This window comes from Diabrotica virgifera, chromosome 4, assembly GCF_917563875.1.
Source record: "Diabrotica virgifera virgifera chromosome 4, PGI_DIABVI_V3a".
NCBI lineage: Eukaryota > Metazoa > Arthropoda > Insecta > Coleoptera > Chrysomelidae > Diabrotica > Diabrotica virgifera.
In genome coordinates this window covers 64,755,415-64,776,421 of record NC_065446.1, presented here as the reverse complement: position 1 = coordinate 64,776,421, position 21,007 = coordinate 64,755,415, and the positions used below count along the sequence as shown (strand labels likewise).

Sequence of the window (21,007 nt, the reverse complement as noted above, 5' to 3'; positions counted from 1 at the left end):
GAAACAGGTCGATTTTATTTTTAAATTATGATATTGTGGCATATATGGTATACTAGTGACCTCATCCATCTGGACGTGATGACGTAATCGATGATTTTTTTAAATGAGAATAGGGGGTCATATGCTAGCTCATTTGAAAGGTTCTTCAATCCTCTATTCAGTAATATAAACATTTACATAATTATTTATACAGGGTGTCCAAAAAATTTTTATTAAATTAGATTATTTGACAAAGAAAGAAGTAGAAGGACACCCTGTATAAATAATTATGTAAATGTTTAATTTACTGAATAGAGAATTGAAGAACCTTTCAAATGAGCTACCACACGACCCTTATTCTCATTTAAAAAAATCATCCATTACGTCATCACGCCCAGACGGATGACGTCACTAGTATACCATATATGCCACAATATCATAACTTAAAAATAAAAATCGACCTATTTCGAGATTTTTCCTTAAAGTCGCCGGTTTACGAAATAACTAATTTATTCCTTTCATTTGCAACATACTGTCGGTGGAAAATAGTGTCGCGCACGCTTGATTAGCAATCTTCGGGATTTCATCAACCGATGTTTAAAGAATATCTATCTACCTTGGTAACATTCAAATTTTCAGTTTTTCACATAGGTTTTGAGGGTTAAAAATGGCCGATTTCGCAATTTTTCAATTTTTAATCGCTTATAATATGTCAAAAATTATCATTTTTAGAGAAAAGTCACTAAAGACCTTTTCTGTTTGGAATGATCCGAAAAACCTGAAAAAACTTTTTTCCATGCAAAAAAAATAATTTTAGGAAAAAAACAAAAAAAAACGTTTAAAAAATTTTTGACCACCTTTTGATCCTGGCAACATGCAAATTTGTTAAAAGGAGTCCTTTTTGAATAAGATTGTGCAAAAAATCCGAATTAGAATATTTTTCCCAGCGGATGCGCAGTGGCTTTCTGGACTAATAGTAACCAGTGCTGCTCCAGCATGCGGCAACGACTGTGGGCAAAACATTTAATGGCGCCCAAAAAATCGGCAATTTTTTAAAAAATAACTAAAAATTCTCTAAAATAACTCTAGTGGCGCCCCTTAATTGCTGACGCCTGTGTGCGCCGCACACATTGCACACGTGGAAGGCGCGGCCCTGGTAGTAACCTATGGTTGTGAAACCTGGGTAATGACAAAAACGGTGAAGCCCAACTCAAGACATTAATATATAGCCACCCTGTTTATAAAAACAGAAATACAGCTTGAAAACTCTATAATGTTTAGTTTTCTATTTTACCTTTCTATTCTTATTTATGTAATGTGTGTAGATATGTACTGTATTTAGTCCTGATATTAAATGCCTAAAACGCCATAACTATAAATAAAACTATTGTACAAATTTTAGGCTACATATATTTTTAAATATCTTGATATTTGGATTTTTTCATATCCGTATCGGTCGGTCGCCACATTGGTCAAGATGTGGCAGGTTTTACTGTAATTAAAATTGCAAGAGATAAATCACGAGATGAAAAAAAAATCAACGAAAAGACCAATACAATGATGGTCAGACAATCTTTAAAACGGAGACGTCGATGGAGAAACGTAAGAGGAATAATATGAAGACCATAATGAAAATGTTGCTCCTCTGCTAGAATTTAGACGGCAGAAATTATATTCATATCCGTGACATTCTACTACGATAGATCCTGGAAAACGCGCAAGAGTTTAACATAGATATGTACCATATTTTTGTCGATTTTAAAGCTGCATATGACAGTGTCTTAAGACCAAGTCTCTACAACGCTATGCATGAGTTAGGAATTCCAAAAAAACTCATATGTATGATAAAAGTGACAATGGCGAAGATGATATCAGCAGTAAAAATTCATAACGACTCGTCAACCCCATTTGAAATACATAGGGGGTTAAGGCAGGGAGATGCGCTGGCGTGTCAACTTTTTAATGTAGAATTAGAAAAGGTCGTACACGCTAATATAGATAGCAGGGGAACAGTATTCAATAGATCTGTCCAAATTCTAGCATATGCAGGCGACGTGGACATTATAACAAGAAATTGGAAAAGACTGTAAGACTTGTACACACTTCTAAGTAAGTCAAAACTGAAAACAGGTGTATGTTCTCAAAAAAACTTTTAATAGTATGTAAAAAATGTTTTATTATCAGCTAAGTACTTTCAACACATAACGTGCCATCATCAGAGCTTCGTCCTCTTATAAAACCTTCATAGAAGAGCAATTGCTAAACGACACAATAAAATACATGGATACTGGGCAAAAGCCACAGATATCGGGTATAAAAACCTGTTAAAAGAAATAAATTAGATGTGATTTATTCATTTTAAGGGGTTATTATACCCGATATCTGTGGCTTTTGCCCAGTATCCATGTATTTTATTGTGTCGTTTAGCAATTTCTCTTCTATGAAGGTTTTATAAGAGGACGAAGCTCTGATGATGGCACGTTATGTGTTGAAAGTACTTAGCTGATAATAAAACATTTTTTACACACTATCAAAAGTTTTTTGAGAACATACACCTGTTTGCCGTTTTAAATTATAACAAGAACCAAAGCGAGAACTGCGGAAATCCTAACCGAGCTAGTAGCAGCAGGAGAACGAATGGGGTTACATATAAATCGAAATAAAACCAAATTCATGGCGACTAACACAAACACAAGAGCTGGAAATGTTGACGCAGATGTAATCATCAATGACCAAAACTTCGAAGCGGTCAAAGAGTTCATATATCTAGGGACATCGGTTAACCCCAATAATAACACATCAGGGGAAATAAAAAGGCGAATAATAATTGCAAACAGGTGTTATCATAGTCTATCAAAGTACTTAGCTAACAAACGTCTGTCTCAAAAAAACTCGTATAAGGCTGTATAGAACATTGATAGTCCCCGTTCTCACATATGGATCACCTGGATCAGAGGCATGGACGCTAACTAAAACAGATGAATCCGCTCTATCGATATTTGAAAGAAAGGTGCTACGTAAGATATTCGAAGCGGTCTGTGAGAACGGAATATGGAGGCGTAGATATAACTTTGAACTGCAGAATATCAACAAGCATACGTTTGGTGGAAAAGATATTATCACTATAATTAAGCGAAACCGCCTGCAGTGGGCAGGACATGTAGCCCGGGCCCCTGAATCGAGCATGATGAAAAAGATTCTAACAGCACCACCCGTGGGAATGAGAAGACGGGATGGACCAAAGCTGAGGTGGATGGACGGGGTAACACAAGATGCCGAGAAGATCGGAGTCGGCAACTGGAAAATGCAAGCAAGGGACAAAACAGAATGGCGTAGAAAGCTTGAGAAGGTCGAGGCCCTCTAAGGGCTGTAGCACCAAGATGATGATGATGATCCGTGACATTCACTTATATTAATAACAAAAGCCATTTATTTTATTCTTTTTTAATATTTTCTTTCATCAAACCTTTACTAACCTGTTCACTCCATAAACATGCCTCTCCTCCCAGAACCTGTTGTCTATACGTATGATATTCATACCATGGTCTGTAGGTATAAAAAGCTTTCCAATGCCTATATGGATCACAATTTCCTACATCATTGCTTGATTTCCAAGGTCCAAATCCACAATCTAAGTACCAGTTTGAGACCGTTGAAAATATAACCTTGTTGCCATTTCTTAGTATTGGATCAAGTTGTCCATACCAAAATTGAACAACAAGGTTATTCGTGTATTTAAGATACGACATATAATTACTGGTCAGATCATTTGACCATATAACAATATTTTTTGGTGGTTGATTATTAAAAGCATTACTAACTGTTTTAAATATTTTGTGATTCAGGTCAGCCCAGAACTCATGGGGGTCGGAAAAATGAGAAGCAGCGTTCGTCTTTCCATAACAATTTAAATCTACTTCATCGCCTCCAATATGAAAAGTTTCATTATCAGTACCTAACTGAATAAGGTCCGAGTAAATGGATTCTAACAGTTTAAAGCTTCTTGGGTTATCAGGGTTTAAGTGACCACCATTTACATCTTCTTCCCCACATATTACTATTTTGTCGTCGTTCTTATTGGCGTAGTTCCAACCTTCGTTTATATGACTTGGAACATCTACTTCCAAAATTACTCTGATGCCTCGAATTCTGGCGTACTCTACCAAACCTATTAAAAAAAAGTATACTAAATATAAAAAACTATTATAGTTGTAATATGTTTTGTGTTACTAGATTAAACTTTTAATAAGAAATAAAAAATTAACACGTTGCCAAATTTACTCGATCAGTTTGTAGAGACTTTTTTTTCCACATCAATAGAGGAAAGTGGACCAAAGTCTAATAAATTTAGGGGTCGACAAGACAAGAATTCTTGTCTTGACAACAACTTCTTGTCTTGTCTTGAGAAAAAATCAAGAAATTTTAAAAAATCTTGTCTTGACATTTTCTTGACATCTTCTATCTTGTCTTGACTCAAGAAATTTCAAGATCTTGAAATTTCCGATCCGGTGATTCCCCGGCGACCTTTTTGTTGCGTTGTTTGCTAACACGGCCTCCACTGCCACTGGGGGGAGTCCCCGATCTTCATTTGTTTCCTTGACGAACGCCAAATTTAATTTGTAGTTGCATGCTTAAAATAAGCATTTTGTATATTTTGCACACTCTTAACTTAGCTGTCCAGGATTTCATAAAAATGATTGAACCAAATCATAACAGTGTCGACATCGAAAAGGATGTTGATTATTTGGAGGATAAGATCGAAGTAGAAAATGATATATATGATACTGCTTTTCATTTCAACTCTCCTGTAAATCAAATTAAACATCTTGTCAAAAAATATCAAAAACTCAGGGCAAATGCAACTTAAACTTACATAAGTGCTTGCGAGGCCGTAAATTATAAGATGACTAAATGACCATGCCAAAATTAGATGTGTCTACAAGGTGGCATTCAACTTCCGAGTGCTAATATGGTGTTTAAGTGTAAAAAATGTTTTAACTATATTTTGCGACAACATCAAAAATCTAAATAATTGCAAAATATTAGATGAAGAATGGGTTCTGATCAGTAAATTTTGTCAGCATCTGAGAAGCTTTAAAACACTTTCTTCAATATTCGAAGGGGAAAAATATTGCACACTCCCATTGGTGGTGTGGTAATTGGAGTAAAGTTACTTTTAGATAAACTGGAAATATTGGGCTCATGAACTTGATAATAAAATTGATAGAGACGTTACTGCATTCAAGCTGCGAGAGATAAAATACGGAAAATCTATAATAAAACTAATTGTATATTATACTGTATAGTTCTTATTTTGGACTCTCGGCACAAAGTAGAGGCATTTTCTTCTTCATCTTGGGGAAAGCTTCTACAATCAGAGGCAGTACAAAAATTTGAAGAAATAGTTACAGCTAACTACTGTAATAAATCCCAGAATGATTTACAGAATCCAATACCAGAGCCAATGAAATAACATAACGAACTTGATTTAGATATTATTTAGAAAGCTGATAATGATAACTTACAATATTTGAACTATAAAATTGAAAAATACATAAATGGGCCTATACTAAATTCACAATCAAGATGCAGTAGAAATAAACAAACCAAGATACGTTAAATGCTACTAGGAGCACTCTCGAATCATAATTTACAATGTATACAGGGTGTCCCGGAAAATAGTGCGTTCCTTAAAGGTATAGGTAGAAGGCACCATGTAGAACAAAAAACTCTTATAACATTTTTTTTCTAAATGCAACCGTTTGACCAAAAAATTAAAATACATTTTGGTACGCAAATTTAAATCTGACAACTATGTACGCAAATTTAAGCATAGACAGTCCCATGTGAATAGATAGAAGATAGATAGTAAACAGATAGTTTTAAAGAATCCTGTTTAGTGTCAATGCCGAAAATGTTTTCGAATCGTGAGTGTATACCTATTATGTTATTACGTTGATTATTTATGGCAGATCACTAAATGGAGAGGCATACTATAATTAATTTCTTTCAAAATGTTTTGGTGTTTGTGAAAGGTTACTTGAAACATCTATTCGGTATAATAATTATTTTCAAGTAAGTACAACTTAGTTATTTCAGTTCACAAGTAAACAAATTACTGAGACATTATCTGGTGTATTTAAGTTCCACTGTAAACTATTAAAACTATGTAATTCAGTTAAAGCCAAAGCCCTCAGCAATACTCAGCATTCAACCCATTTAAACCTTACTAAATACATAATACTAGTTCAGTTAAAAGATGTGTAATTCGTTTAAAATTATGCAAAAGGTATTTCAATACATTTAAAAAGAAAATAATTTTAGTAAAAAAATAGTAAATACATACCTAAGCCATACATACCTCTAAATACATACATACCTAACCTACTATTAGGTTGGATTATTTAAAATACTGTAAATCACAATCACAAACGAGTTCTTATTATCTGTTATTATTCCGTAGTGCGTACGATGTTGCCAGTTTATTAAAATTTCCAAACATTAAAATACAGGTATATGGAAAACAATGTTAACTTTTTTTTAGAAACGGTTAACTTTAGAAAAAAATGATATAGGACTTGTTTGTTCCAAATTGTGTATTCTCTCCATACCTTAAAGGAACGCACTATTTTCCGGGACACCCTGTATACATTGTAAATCCCAAATCATGGTTTCCAAAGTTTACACATTGTAAATTATGATTCGGGAGTGCTCTAGTAGCATTTAACGTGTCCGTTTGTTCATTTCTAGTGCGTCTTGAATGTAAATTTAGTATAGGTCAGAAGATTCTGAGAATATACTTGATTGGTGGAGAAGACACAAAAATATCTATTTGTCATTATCGGAAATGGCCAAGGATTTTCTGGAAACGCCAGCAACATCTGTACCTGCGGATAGACTATTTTCACACGCAACTTTAACAAGAACAAAGCCAAGAAATCGGCTGGGCGTTGACACCATGAGAAGTGTTATCTGCCTTAATTCATGGCTTATCAATTCCGATTTCAAAAATGTGCAAATTTGTTATTTAAAATAAAATCTAGTTTGCAATTTTATTTTCAACAGGATTAGGTAAGTATCATTAATTATTATTTTTAATTTACATTTTTGTAAATGGATTTAGCAAAATAAGTGTTCAATAAATTAAAATTATGTTATGTTATGTCAAAATAATATTATCTTTTTCACAAATAAACACGTTTTAGAGCTTTCATTATTAGTCAAGATATTTCAAGATTTCTTGTTTTCTTGACAAGAAATCTTGGTATTGACTTACAATTTCTTGTCTTGTCTTGAAATCTAAAATTACTTCTTGTCTTGATCTTGTCTTGAAATCAAGACAAGATCAAGACAAGATCTTGAAATTTTCAAGAAGTTGGCGACCCCTAAATAAATTATCAATAGTAATACCACTAGTGACTCAATTTTCGCGATAAGTCTGTCGATTTACTTCTAAACGAAACTGAGTTGCTTGAAAACACCACGAGTCCGTAGGACGAGTGGTGTTTTCTTTAAGCAACTCAGTTGAGTTTAGAAATAAAAGACAGACTTATAAGATAAATTAAATCACGAGTGGTATTTTATTAGACTATTTCACGAACAAAGTGATAGGTCAAAAATTCAGTAGAATGAGAGGAAGGAATTTAATAATAATACATTTGATCTAGGTAACCCAAATCTACCCATTTTTTGAATAATTCACAATTAGTCATAATCATGAAATATTTATTATAACTATAAATAATTTAAATAATTTGTTATAATTATTTTTTACCTATAACAATAAATAATTTGTACACGAAAAAAATACATTATTCTCGACTATAATTATTATAAACGGTGCAATTGTAAAAATTTTGAATAGTATGACCGTTATTAGGTGGATACAATGTATTGTTGCTATTATTACTTGATGTACTTGGAGTATTCCTAAAAGTATTCACTATGTTCTGATGATGTTCGGCACTAAGATGTAAATACGGTTTCATCGAGTTCGAACTTCCATGCCAGTAATTTTCATAGCTTGTTGTTCACTAACGCCATATTGTAGTAACTGACTAACTGCAGTGGCACGATTAGAGTGATTCGTTATTTTCACTTTTTAGTGTCTAATCCTATCTTTTCTGCAGACATTTTTGTCCATTTGGATATTGTATTAATACCAATAGGACAATTCTTGTACCAATTACTATTATTATATTTATTCCACTTGTCATTCACAGTCAGAAAAAGTCTATCATTTTTCCTTTTCGATATAAGTTTCCGGTATAATCTCACAGGACACATTTCAGGATTCTTCAAATTTTGAGTAAGCCATTTATTATCTGCAGTTTTTATCACCACCTTGGCGGGTTTTGGAGAATATCGGGTTATATGCAATTCTGTTTGTTAAACAGCCTTTGTTGTTAGTATCTTCCTTGAAAAAATGTAACATGGAAAAACTTGCTTCGTTACCTCTCCAAGCTAATTCTACGGCAGCTATATGAAAAAACTTCTTTTGGAGTCCCTCTGGCGTGTCTTCGTCCCATTGTAAGCACATAATTTTATATTCATCCGAAGTCATAGCGACAGAACTCATTTTCCTTTTATCGGGTACAGTTTGCAACAATTTTCTCTTACTATCACGAGCCGCTCTCGCTTCCTTGAAGGTTATATCTTTGAAGGGATCAATATGTCTCTGATACTCACAGAAATATTTTTCTTGTACCAATTTTGCAGTAGTGTTCCATATGGTTTTAATAACACTCTCCTTGTAATCATTACCATCAATTTTTCGCATGTTGAAGGCCCAGTCTTTTAGAATGAATGCTAGTCTTTCGTTGTTATTTTCTGCATCTAATTTGTAGTTGCGATCCACACAGAACATCATAAATTGTCTCCATATATAAGATTTAGATTTTCTTGTGTTACTCGGTATATTTTCTTCAATGTTTTGGTTTATAACTTCGTTTGAAGTACCACCGAAACGACTCATTTTGACGTATACAGCTACAATAATTTTTTTGGCAAACGTCAAACTTTGCTTTGCGATCGGTATCCATGGTTACGTCGCGTCGTTGAAAACACGAAGCTGATAGACTATAGACCAATCACAATTGAAAGACAGTTGGTGTTTTCGCGATAACACAAGCTGTCTTTGGTTTGTGATTGGTCAGATTATGTGAAAATTTTAAGATGAGTGAAATAGTCTCTTAAATGGAATAAATGGAAGGTCCGAATTGTACAAAAACCGTAATACGCCTATTCTGCAATATGGAAATTACAAATTTGATTGTTGCCATGTGACCATTGTTCTGAAATCATAAGTCACTCTGCTTTTTTACATAAAACAATTTATGTTGTATTATTATTGAAATCTTTACTTCAACACGAGTTTAAACATATGTAACACTTTGTATTTTATCTAGTCATGAATGTCTTAAGTAAATAAAATTTCTCCTATTCCCTAATTTATAAAACTAACAATAGCGTTACGTTTATTGCAAAGTTTTGTAATATAAATTTTAAAGCTGACAGTTGTTTTATGCATTTTTAAAAGCTCTAGAATAATAATGTTTTCTAATAAAAAAAGAGCGAAAGATGCGAACTGTTTAGATGATGAGGGAATACGGCCATAGAAAAGATACTTATCTGAAGTAGTCAAATTGTTCAACGATACTTTTCCCAACTACTCTCCTATCTTTAAGGCGACGGTACAAAAGATTGTAAAGCTTTGAGAAAACTGGACGAGTAAAAAATGGAATTCGAAAGGCTAGACACAAAATGTGTACTGTAAATTTAACATGCGATAATTATAAAATGCTACTTAGAAATGAAAGTGTACCTGTCCTGGATAACAAGTTTGGAGCCAATTTTATTGAGATGTGGTTTCAGCAAGATGGAGCTCCAGCTCATTTTGTGGTAAATGTGGCGTTATTCAGGTCAGACGTTTGTCGGACGATACATTGGTAGATTCGGTAGTATACATGCCCAGTTCACCCGATTTGAATCCTAAAGGTTTTTGTTATTGAAGACATTTTGAACACTTGATTGGGTAAACAATAATTTAGCAATGTAGTTTTACTTGTCTCTTAACTTTTAATTATTGTCTTCAAATTTAGTTGTAAAATCCAAATAGTAAAAAATCCCAGAATTTGTTGAGGCCATATTAAGCGTTTCTTGGCTTTTGTTTTATTTTTTTAAGAACTGCCTGACGACATAAATTTGAAAGTACTGTACTGTACCGAGTGTCCACTTATACTTTCCCCCATTTTAATTGCCTATAACTTCTAAACGGTTCAAGATAGAAATATGCGGTTTTCGCTGAAATGTTTTATTTTAGTAAAAGTTTTGTCTGAATGGATTGAATTTTTTATATCGCTTTCAAATACGAAATAAAAATGGCGGATTTTTGAAAATAACTTTGTTGACTTTTTTTTAATGGAACACCCAGTATATTTTTTTGTAAATTGAAAGAAAGGTCATTCACCTATCCAGCGATATCAAGTTTTTCAAAATCGGTTGTCAAATCACTGAGTAATTAATTTTTAAAATGAGGGGTGCAACGTGGATATGACATACCTAAATAACATAACTGAGTAAAATGATATTATGTTATGTGATTTCCACATTGCATCTCTCATTTTAAAAATTAATTGCTCAGTCATTTGGCAACCGATTTTAAAAAATTTTATATCGCTGGATAGGTAAATGACTGTTTTTTCAAGACACAAAAACATACTGGGTGTTTTAATAAAAAAGTCAACAACGTTTTTTTTTTTAAAATCCGCCATTTTTTATTTAAAAGCGACATAAAAATTGGTCATTTACCTGAAAACTTGAAAAAACGGTCATTTATCTATCCAGCGATATAAAATTTTTTAAAATTGGTTGTCAAATGATTGAGCAATTAATTTTTAAAATGAGAGATGCAATGTGGAAATCACATAACTTGCTTAGTTATGTTATTTAGGTATGTGATATCCACGTTGCACTTCTCATTTTAAAAATTAATTACTCAGTGATTTGACAACCGATTTTGAAAAACTTTTTATCGCTAGATAGGTGAATGACCTTTCTTTCAATTTACAAAAGAATATACTGGGTGTTCCATTAAAAAAAAGTCAACAAAGTTCTTTTCAAAAATCCGCCATTTTTTATTTCGTATTTGAAAGCGATATAAAAAATTCCATCCATTCAGACAAAACTTTTACTAAAATAAAACATTTCAGTGAAAACTGCATATTTCTATCTTGAGCCGTTTAGAAGTTATAGGCAGTTAAAATGGGGGAAAATGTAAGTGGACACCCGGTATTGTATTTGTATTGTATTGAAAATTGAACTGGTATTGAAGTGGAGATTTAAAAAAGGTACACTATCAGGGTGTTGTAGTTCATCAGAAGGATGAATAGCATCAGAAAAAATAGCATTATGAAAACCATGAGGAATATGGTAAATCTGACAACGTTACAAACATCAATATTTTGGTCAACTCTATATTTGTCAACTGATTTCGAAATCTGTAACAGTATGTATCTGTAATTGGTGATGAAAAAAAAAAATGCGAAACAATTGCAATTACTTACTTTTTACTTCTTCTGGTGTGTAGACTTTTTCTGGACTGTAAGCTCCATATTTGGCCAACCAAGGATTATTAGGAAGTACAATTGGAAAACTCACAGAATCAGTTAAATGCAGATGGAATACATTTAACTTATTAGCAGCCATACCATCTACTACTTTTAAGAGCTGTTTCATAGGAAAGAAGTTTCTAGCCGTATCTACCATCAAGCCTCTATGAGGAAACATAGGTTTGTCTCTTATAGAAATATCATGATATATTAGAAGCTTTTGTGAAACGCTATCTAACCAGATTAGCTGACTGAGTGTTTCTAACCCATGTCTGGCTCCGAAATATGTCGTAGATGAAATGTTTACCGTTATATTAGAGTTTGATTTTGTTACCGAAAGAGTGTAAGACTCGTCCGTATCTTGTTTTGGTTTATTATCATCTTTTGTAACGGTCAGATTAATGAAGATATCTGCGACATCGACTTCATCTTGAGTTCGAAATTTCCTTTCATCTGGAATAGTATTCAAAAAAATTCTGAAGGCTTGCTTTAAGTCATCTTTAATTGAAGACGGACTATTTATTTTCAATTTTATTTGATTCTTCAAAAAAGAAGAAACGGATTTGTTTGATACGTAAACTGATCTTGGTTTAGGCCATAAGGACGGATTACTGCATAACATATTACACTGCTCTAGGGACACCCTAATTTCATTGGTATCAGCTGGTCTTCTCTCACATTGTTCGGATCTGCATTCGTAAGTCCATATTGTAGAATCTGAAATAATATATCTGTAACACAAAGTTCACTTAGATCCTATACAGGGTAGGGATGGGAAAAACCTACCGGTTTAAACCTAAAACCGGTTTTTTTACTTCGCAATAACCGGTTGCACCGGTTGTTTTTTTGTCCCGGTTATAACCGGTTTTTTCTTTTTAAAGTAAAAACCGGTTATTAGGTTTTTACGGTGATTAGGAATAGGTTAGGTATTATTTTGGATCCCAATCATAATTATTCTCAAGTAATTAAACAAAACCATAATTCAAATTTTATTTTATTTTATAAAATACAGAAGCAAACTGAAAGTGCAATCTCACATCAGCCAGAAACAATTATTAAGTTTTATTATAATATTTCCTTGAAAAGGTATTTGTAATCATAATATTTACATAGAAGTGATCTGGTTCAATTAGACGCAAACACCATCTATTTTTCACACTTAACTCTTGACATTGAAAGTGGGTGAATGACTTTTTCTGATTACCAAAAATAATGCTCTGACTATGAATATCGAATTACTGATTACGAATACGAATCTCCAAGAATTTCGCTATGTTTTCAAAACGATACACTCATACAGGAAGTATTAAATGCGTTAAAATGTACCTATTCTACAAATATACATGTTCTTTCGATAGTATTTACTAATTTTGATCATATTGATATCGAGTCGAATGGAGTATCGCAAACTAAAATGTATTGTAAATGTAACTTTGTAACCTATTGGATTAAAAAAACCGAAAACCGGTTTTTTCCAAAAACCGGTTTTTTTTGGCCGGTTATAACCGCCGGGTTAAACCGTAAGCAAAAAAACCGGTATAACCGAAAACCGGTGTTTTGTCAAAAACCGCCATTCCTAATACAGGGTGTCCCCGAAAATAGTGCGTTCCTTAAAGGTATAGGTAGAAGGCACAATGTTGACAATGTAGAGCAAAAAGTTTTATAACATTTTTTCTAAATTGATCCGTTGGACCAAAAAACGAAAATACATTTTGATATGCAAATTAAAGTCTGGCAACAACGCGCAACTCAAAAATCTAAAGATTAAAAAAGTAGGTTTGTAGGTCAGTTGCATCTGGTAGGTAAAATAATGTAAAAATCAACCAAACCTATATCCATTATTTTGCAGGTAGGTACGTACGATGTCAACAACCCCAAAAATCACACCTCAAAGTAAATAAACAAGGGGTTATTAGGTTAAATTTTCACAGTCACAGCAAGTCCTTCTAGGCTACGTTGCCATGTCATTCAAATTTATGAAAATAAAAATTCACTTATATGGAGAACAATGTAATTTTTTTCTTGGAAACGGTTAACTTTAGAAAAAATGTTATAGGACTTTTTTGTTCTAAATTGTGTATTATATCCATACTTTAAAGAACGCACTATTTTCGGGGACACCCTGTATATCCTGGCCACTTATACATATAAGGTTTGTCTTAGACAGGTTTGACTAACGGGCAACCCATGAATGTATTTTCCATGTTTTTTTCTAGCGCAGCGCATATTGAACCCATCCGTGGGATGATCAATTGCCAACATTCCAACATGGTAACAATAGAGAAGCATTTGTTAACCAATTTACGGAACTCTGAATCCGAAAATGAAGACGTGATTATGTTTAATTTAATTGAAAAAAGAAGGGAAAAACGGAAGAAAAATAAGTATTAGAAAAGAAGAGAGAGCAATGGAGAGTTCAAGTTTTCTACGGAAGTTCCAAACAACGTTTTTATTCACTCACCGGCACAAAATTCCTCCACTAAAAATTTTTGATTAGGTTTGTCAATTTATAACTTTATTATTTGTACTTCAATTTTCAAGGTTCTTGGATCGGTAACAAAAAATGTTTGCTTAGACACAGAATAACTAACCACACAGAAGCGAATCTGACTGTTGTTTCCATTGATTTTGTTGGGACCGAAATATTTGACCTTGTGCACCATTTACAGAATAGAACTTGATGTTTTAAGGAATAGACCATTCCAAATGATGTGGTATTTTTGACAAGTAGTTATTAAGTAAATATCTTCTTCTTCTTCTTTTTATACAGACATTACTCTGTCTGTTTTTCAATGTGCCTCCAGTAAGTTGTCATTCCATCTTTTTCGTGGTCTTCCCACTGATCGTCTTCCTATTGGGGAACCGTCTCTGGCCGTCCTTACTACTCTATTTGCTGTCATTCGGCTTATGTGGTCGTTCCATTCTACTCTTCTGCTTTTCACCCAGTTATTAATGTTGTCCACCTTGCATCTCCTTCGTATATCTGCACTTCTAGCTCTATCCCACAGCGTCTTACCATCGATTTTTCGCAATGTTTTCATCTCTGTTGTTTCTAGCATTCTGTTTGTCCTTTCTGTATCAGGTCGTGTTTCTGCCGCGTATGTCATTATTGGTCTGATGAATGTTTTGTAAATTCTGCCTTTCACTTCTTTTCCGATGTTTTTATTTCTCCATATTGTTTCATTCAGGCAACCTGCGGCTATGTTTGCTTTATTCAACTGATCTTCCACTTCTGTTTCGAGCTTTCCGTAGCTGCATAGCGTGATGCCTAGATATTTAAACTCCATGACTTGTTCTATTATTTTACCTTCCAGCTTTTATTTACACCTTATTAGATCTGCTGTTATAACCATTCATTTAGTCTTTTTGGGGAAATTAACATGTTAAATTTTCTAGCGGTTATATTAAATTCGGGCAGCATACGTTGTAAATCATCTTCACTTTGAGAGATTAGTATTGCGTCGTCTGCATAGCAGATTATTTTAAGTTGTTTTTCTCCCACTTGGTATCCTTCTTTTGTTCTTACTTTTTTTATTATTTCGTCCATGATAGGTTGAACAACAGGGGACACAGGGAATCTCCCTGTCTTATCCCATTGCCAGCTTCAATTGGGTCAGTTAGTTCTTCATCTACTTTTACTTTTATTGTGTTGTTCTGGTAGATATTTTCGATCGTTTTAATTATTCCTAGAGGTACCTTTCTTGCGTACAATAAATGGATAACGTCCTTTAATTTGACCCTGTCAAATGCCTTTTTAAGGTCCACGAAACATAAGTATGCCGGTTTGTTGTATTCTGACGATTTTTCTTGAACCTGCCTCATTATAAATATAGCGTCGGTGCATGATCTTCCCGACCTAAAACCTTGTTGTTCTTCTGCTAATGTTATAATTTTATTCAGTTTGTTTGTTATCACTTTGGTCTTTAATTTTAGTGTTGTGTTTAATAAATTAATTCCTCTGTAATTCTCCGGGTCCGATTTTTCTCCCTTTTTGAAGAGAGGTATTAGGATGCTTAAATCTCCTTTCTTGTGGTATTCTGTTTTGTTCTATTATTTTTTGGATTAGTTTTAATAATTGTTTGGTCAGGTCTCCATACTTTAGGAGTTCATTCGATATTCTGTCCTCTCCTGGTGATTTTCTATTTTTTAATTTCCTTAATGCTTCCGTTACCTCTACTTCTTCAATATTTATTTCTTCGTTTGTTGTCACTTCAGGTGTTGGTGGTTCGTTATCGTTATCTTTAGCAAACAGAGATCGAAAATAGTCTGCCCAAGTTTCCTTCTGAATATGTTTCGTTTTTATTAGTTCGTTCATCTCTTTTCTTTGTCCTCTGATCATTCTCCATATTTCCTTTTATGTCCCGTAGAAGTCGTGTTCCATCTGTTTTGAGAAACTCTCCCAGTGTTCTCTTTTTATTCGTTTGAATAAAGTGTTTGTTTCGTTTCTAATTCTTTTATAGTGGTTGTATTCAGGCGCGGATCTAGAAATTCATAATAGGGGGGTCAGACATACCTACCGCAAATATTTTGTTGTCCAGATTTAGCCATACGACTCACACTTACTCTAAGGATAAAATTCAGTTATCTCAGATACCTACGGTATCAAAAGAGTTGAGCTCTGGTTGACAGAAAAAAAACTAATAAATAATAAAAAAATACTTATACACTAAATACAATAGGGGGGTCCATGGACCCCTTGACCCCCTCTGGATCAGCGCCTGGTTGTATTCCTGTTGTGTTTGTTGTGTTCTGTATTGTAAAAAGGCTTTCTTTTTTTCTTCACATTTTATCTTCATTTCCTCTCGAAACCATGGGGTTTTCTTTTTTGATATATTGGTATTCGTTACTTTCCTCTCTCCAAGTGATTCTGTTGCTGCGTTAATTATGTTACTTTTGAGTTTTTCCCAGCTTTCCTCGATGTTATCGTTTTCTAGTATTTCATTATCAGCAATCTTCTCTGATAATATATTCTTTTTCTATATAAGTACTCCATGGATTCCGTACTTAGTCCTTCGACTTTGATTTTTGTTTGTGTTGGTGCCACTCTCTTAGGTGTGAAGCATTTCATGGTGATTATAATTTTACATAATACTAGGCTGTGGTCACTACCTACATCTGCTGAGTTGAGGCATCTTACGTCAATTATTTTTGATGGATGTATATCTCTGTTAGTTACAACATAATCTATCATAGATCTTTGTCCACGGGTATTATTGAATGTATATTTGTGTTGGTCTTTGTGGTCAAAAAAGGTGTTGTTTATACGAAGTTCGTTATTCGTGCAGAAGTTTATCATCAGTTCTCCATTTTCGTTTTGGACGTTCTCATTATGTTTTTATTTATTTCCAGGTATTACTTGGTTGCCTATTCGAGCGTTAAAATCCCCCAGTATTATCAACTTTCCTCTAACTTGATCTACTACTTGTTGCAATTGATCATAGAATATTTCCCTTGTCGTTTGGGGCTTACTATTTTCTGGGCCGTATACTCCGATGATGTTCAGGTCTTCTTTCTCCATTCTAATTTTTGCTGTGACAATCCTTTCTGATACATATTGCCACTCTTTTATGCTATTTTTGTATCTTTGGTGTATTAGTAAGGCTACGCCCTCTTTGGCCCTGTTTTCTTTTGCTACTCCACTGTAGATTAGTATATATTCGCCTAATTTTGACTGGCCTTTTCCTTTCTTTTTGGTCTCCTGTAGAGCGCATATATCTATTTTTTTCTCTTTTAGCTCTTGGGTTATTTCTTGATCTCTAGTGTTGAGCGATCTTATGTTCCAAGTGGTTATTCTCATCTGGGTTTTGGAGTTTTTTCTCGTGTCCTTATTTCTTGCCGTGGTCGTCTTCACATTATCAATCCGCTCCCGAGGCTTCACATTGTTTCTTTGAGCAGTATTCGTTTTTACGATTGGTAGGTTGCTAACCTTGCCAATCAACCCTCCACATTTTATCCGGGCTTGGGACCGGCTGTGGTAACCGCAGAGCTACTTGATCGACCCCGCAATTACCCCAGGCAGTGTTATTAAGTAAATATAAAATATAAAATTTAACTATAAAATATAAATAAAATATAAAATAAAACATATATTAATATAAAATTTAACTAAAAACAATTGTCACTGTCAGTCGCAAAAGTGAGGTTGCATCAGTTACGTGACCCATGAGCATGAAAATTATGTTACCATTTTGGGCCTGAGTTTCGCTTCTGTATGGTTAGTTATTCTGTGGCTTAGATGACATTATACGGGGGTGAATGGAAGCGTTGTATGTTCTCCTAACTTTAAAAAATTCTGTGGAAATTTTTTTTGAGAACTGATTTTGTTTCATACTCCTTTCCTATTATCTTGGAGGTATCCCTAAGATTTTGTTTTTTGAATTATCCGAATATCTCTTTTCTTGTAAAAGCTGTAAATAAAAACACTACTTTGAAGGTTTATTTAATTAAAAACAAAACTAAAATTAACAAGAAAAAACGGAATTAACAACAAAACAAAACAATTCAATATCGGGTATGTCCACCTCTCGCAGCAACGACTGCTCGCAATCTGTTTGACATCGAATAAATAAGATTTGTATCCTTCACCTAGTTCTTTCGCCCTTTGTCCTTTCCACCTATAGTTTCTTGAATACAAGCAATTTGAACTTTTCTTCGTTTGAGCGCATCCACTCACTCCAGACTCTTACCTGTAAGACTACCAAGATTCCAAGACCCTATCCTGATTTTTCTAACCTGTAATGGTGTTCCCCCTGAGATAGTCCTCACCCGGAGAACAGAACGGAGGCTCATTTTACTTCAGGAATATTTTACCTCAGGAGATGCCATCATTTTAGTATAAGTTTTTATTGCGTTGGAGAAGGTCTTTTCATTATTATGGCCTGAAAAGATTTTTTGGATATTTGATGCCTGAATGCTTTTTCTATCAGCACCATACCCTGCCCTGCACGTTTAGCCAATACACCAGCAATGCAGCCAAAGTGCAGTATTACCCCACACCCGCCTGCATTTTTCTGTATAGGCCAGGATCCCTACTGTAAGGACTGCCCTATAAGCCAAAGTATTGTTGCCCGTATCCCGCTACTAGGAGGCACGTACTTTATTCGGGATACTGTATAAACTATATTATTTATTTACTCATTTTATAGATAGAAGTACATAGTGTTATCATTTATCTATTGATATTGATTAAAATGTTACGACAAGTTTAACAAAGTTATCGTAAATAAAAATAAAGAAATGCTGATCCGTATTGGAAAGATTAGATAACGTGGCTAATAAAAATGTATTTGGAGAAATGTAGATGTATGACGAATCCGACCCATTTTCTACACGTAATTAAAAAATTTACTTAAAGACTTAACTAAATGAATAAATAGAAGCAATAATATGAATTTATACAGTCCGTAAATCGTTCAGCTGGACATAGGGAATGAACATACATTGTATACAGAGAGAGTCTGTAATTTGGAATAAATTCAATATCTCAAATACTATTTGTTTTTTTGAAAAATGCTCAGACACGTCGATTAGTATTTCAAATTGTCCTTTTTGACATACAATAATGATGTATACAGGGTGTCCCAATTTAGCGATATGACGTCATCGTTTATTTTCTTAAACGGCAACACTATCATTTTGATAGCTATTTTGATAGGGTCTGTAAAGTTATACACAACTGCAAAATTTCAAATTTTTATTCCCTACCATTTACAAGATAATAAAAAATAACAAACTTATGAAAAACAAGTAATCAAATAATAATTGAATTTAATTATTTCAAATAAGGAAATGCTCATAACGTTGCCCATTGACAATTTGACAATAATTGAGGGCAACATTATGAGTATTTGCTTAATTGATATAATTAAATTCAATTAAGTATTAGTTGATTACTTGTTTTTTATAACTTTGTTATTTTTTATTATCTTGTAAATGGTCGAAAATAAAATTTTTAAATTTTGCAGTTGTGTATAACTTTACACACCCTATAAAAATAGCTATCAAAATGACAGTGTTGCTATTTAAGAAAATAAACGATGACGTCATATCTCTAAATTGGGACACCCTGTATACATTAGTATACATTATTATTGTATGTCACAAAAGGACAATTTGAAATACTAATCGACGGGTCTGAATATTTTTCAAAAAAACAATTAGTATTTGAGATATTGAATTTATTCCAAATTACAGACTTTCTCTGTATATTTAGGTACATAAATATATACATTGTATTATATTGATATAATTGTGGCAACTGAGCTCTCTCGATGACCATATATGGTTGTTAGCATTAAGGGGCATTAACCTCAAAATTGACAACTCATTTCGACTGGCACAAATAAACGTCAAAATATGATAATGTAGTAGCTAAATATTTTTGGCCTAAGGGAATGGAAAAACTGTTTAGTTTTGAAATTATGCAGTTTTTAAATAAAAAATATTTTAAAAATTAAAGTAAAATTATTTTTTCATTAATCATAAACTTTGTTTTTGATTTATCTATGGACAGCCTTGCTTCAAAACTCACTCATTCTATTCGTTCTAACAGCTCTATTGCACCAAAAACTCGTACTTGAACAGAAGCTTCAACTAACACAGGTTAGCGCAGTTGCCACAATTTTTTCAATGTGTATTCCCTATGTCCAGCTGAACGATTTACGTCATACATATATTCTGTCAAATAAAGTATGTTATTTTGAGATATATAATTGAGATATACAGTGAGCACGTAAAGGTTGGAATAAATTCATATTCTTGAGAATGGACGATTTTGGAAAAAAGTCCAAAAACAGGTAAATTTTTATTTTTAAATTACGACTTTTTGGCATATGTATCATACTAGTGACGTCACCCATCTAGGCGTGATGACGTCATCTTAAATTTTTTTAAATGAGAATAGGGGTCGTGTGATAGCTCATTTGAAAGGTAATTTAATTCTCTATTCAGTTATTTAATCATTAACATATTTATTTATACAGAGTGTCCAAAAAAATTGTTTTGAATTAAATTTATTGACATAAAAAGAAGAATGTGTGTAATTTATTTAACCCACAGTACATTTTACTGCTATCAGAAAACAGGAAATAATGTTTATTTGACAAATAAATATTGTTTTTTGCTTAAATTCAATATCAAAGCCGCCACCCACCTTCCTCTTGACAATTTGAACATTTAATTTAAGCGAAAAGCAATGAATATTTTTCAAATAAACATTTTTTTCTGTTTTCTGAGAGCAGTAAAATGTATTTTGGAATAAATAAATTACATGCATTCTTCTTTTTGTCAATAAATTAAATTAAAGAGATGTTTTCTTGGACACCCTGTATAAAAATAATAATGTAAATGTTTATATTACTGAATAGAGAATTAAATTACCTTTCTAATGAGCTATCACACGACCCCTATTCCCATTTAAT

General features: G+C 33.3%; 1 protein-coding gene across 2 annotated transcripts in view; it reads right to left on the bottom strand.

Annotated features, from left to right (window-relative positions):
- LOC114325837 (probable beta-hexosaminidase fdl) overlaps positions 1–21,007 on the bottom strand; it is a 36,306-nt gene that overhangs the window by 2,288 nt on the left and 13,011 nt on the right. For both annotated transcript variants that reach the window (XM_028273967.2, XM_028273968.2), the window contains 2 exons: positions 11,544–12,305; positions 3,456–4,147 (listed from right to left, as the gene is read on the bottom strand). In XM_028273967.2, coding sequence (XP_028129768.1) covers positions 3,456–4,147; positions 11,544–12,305 — 1,454 coding nt within the window. The remainder of the gene's footprint in view (positions 1–3,455; positions 4,148–11,543; positions 12,306–21,007) is intronic.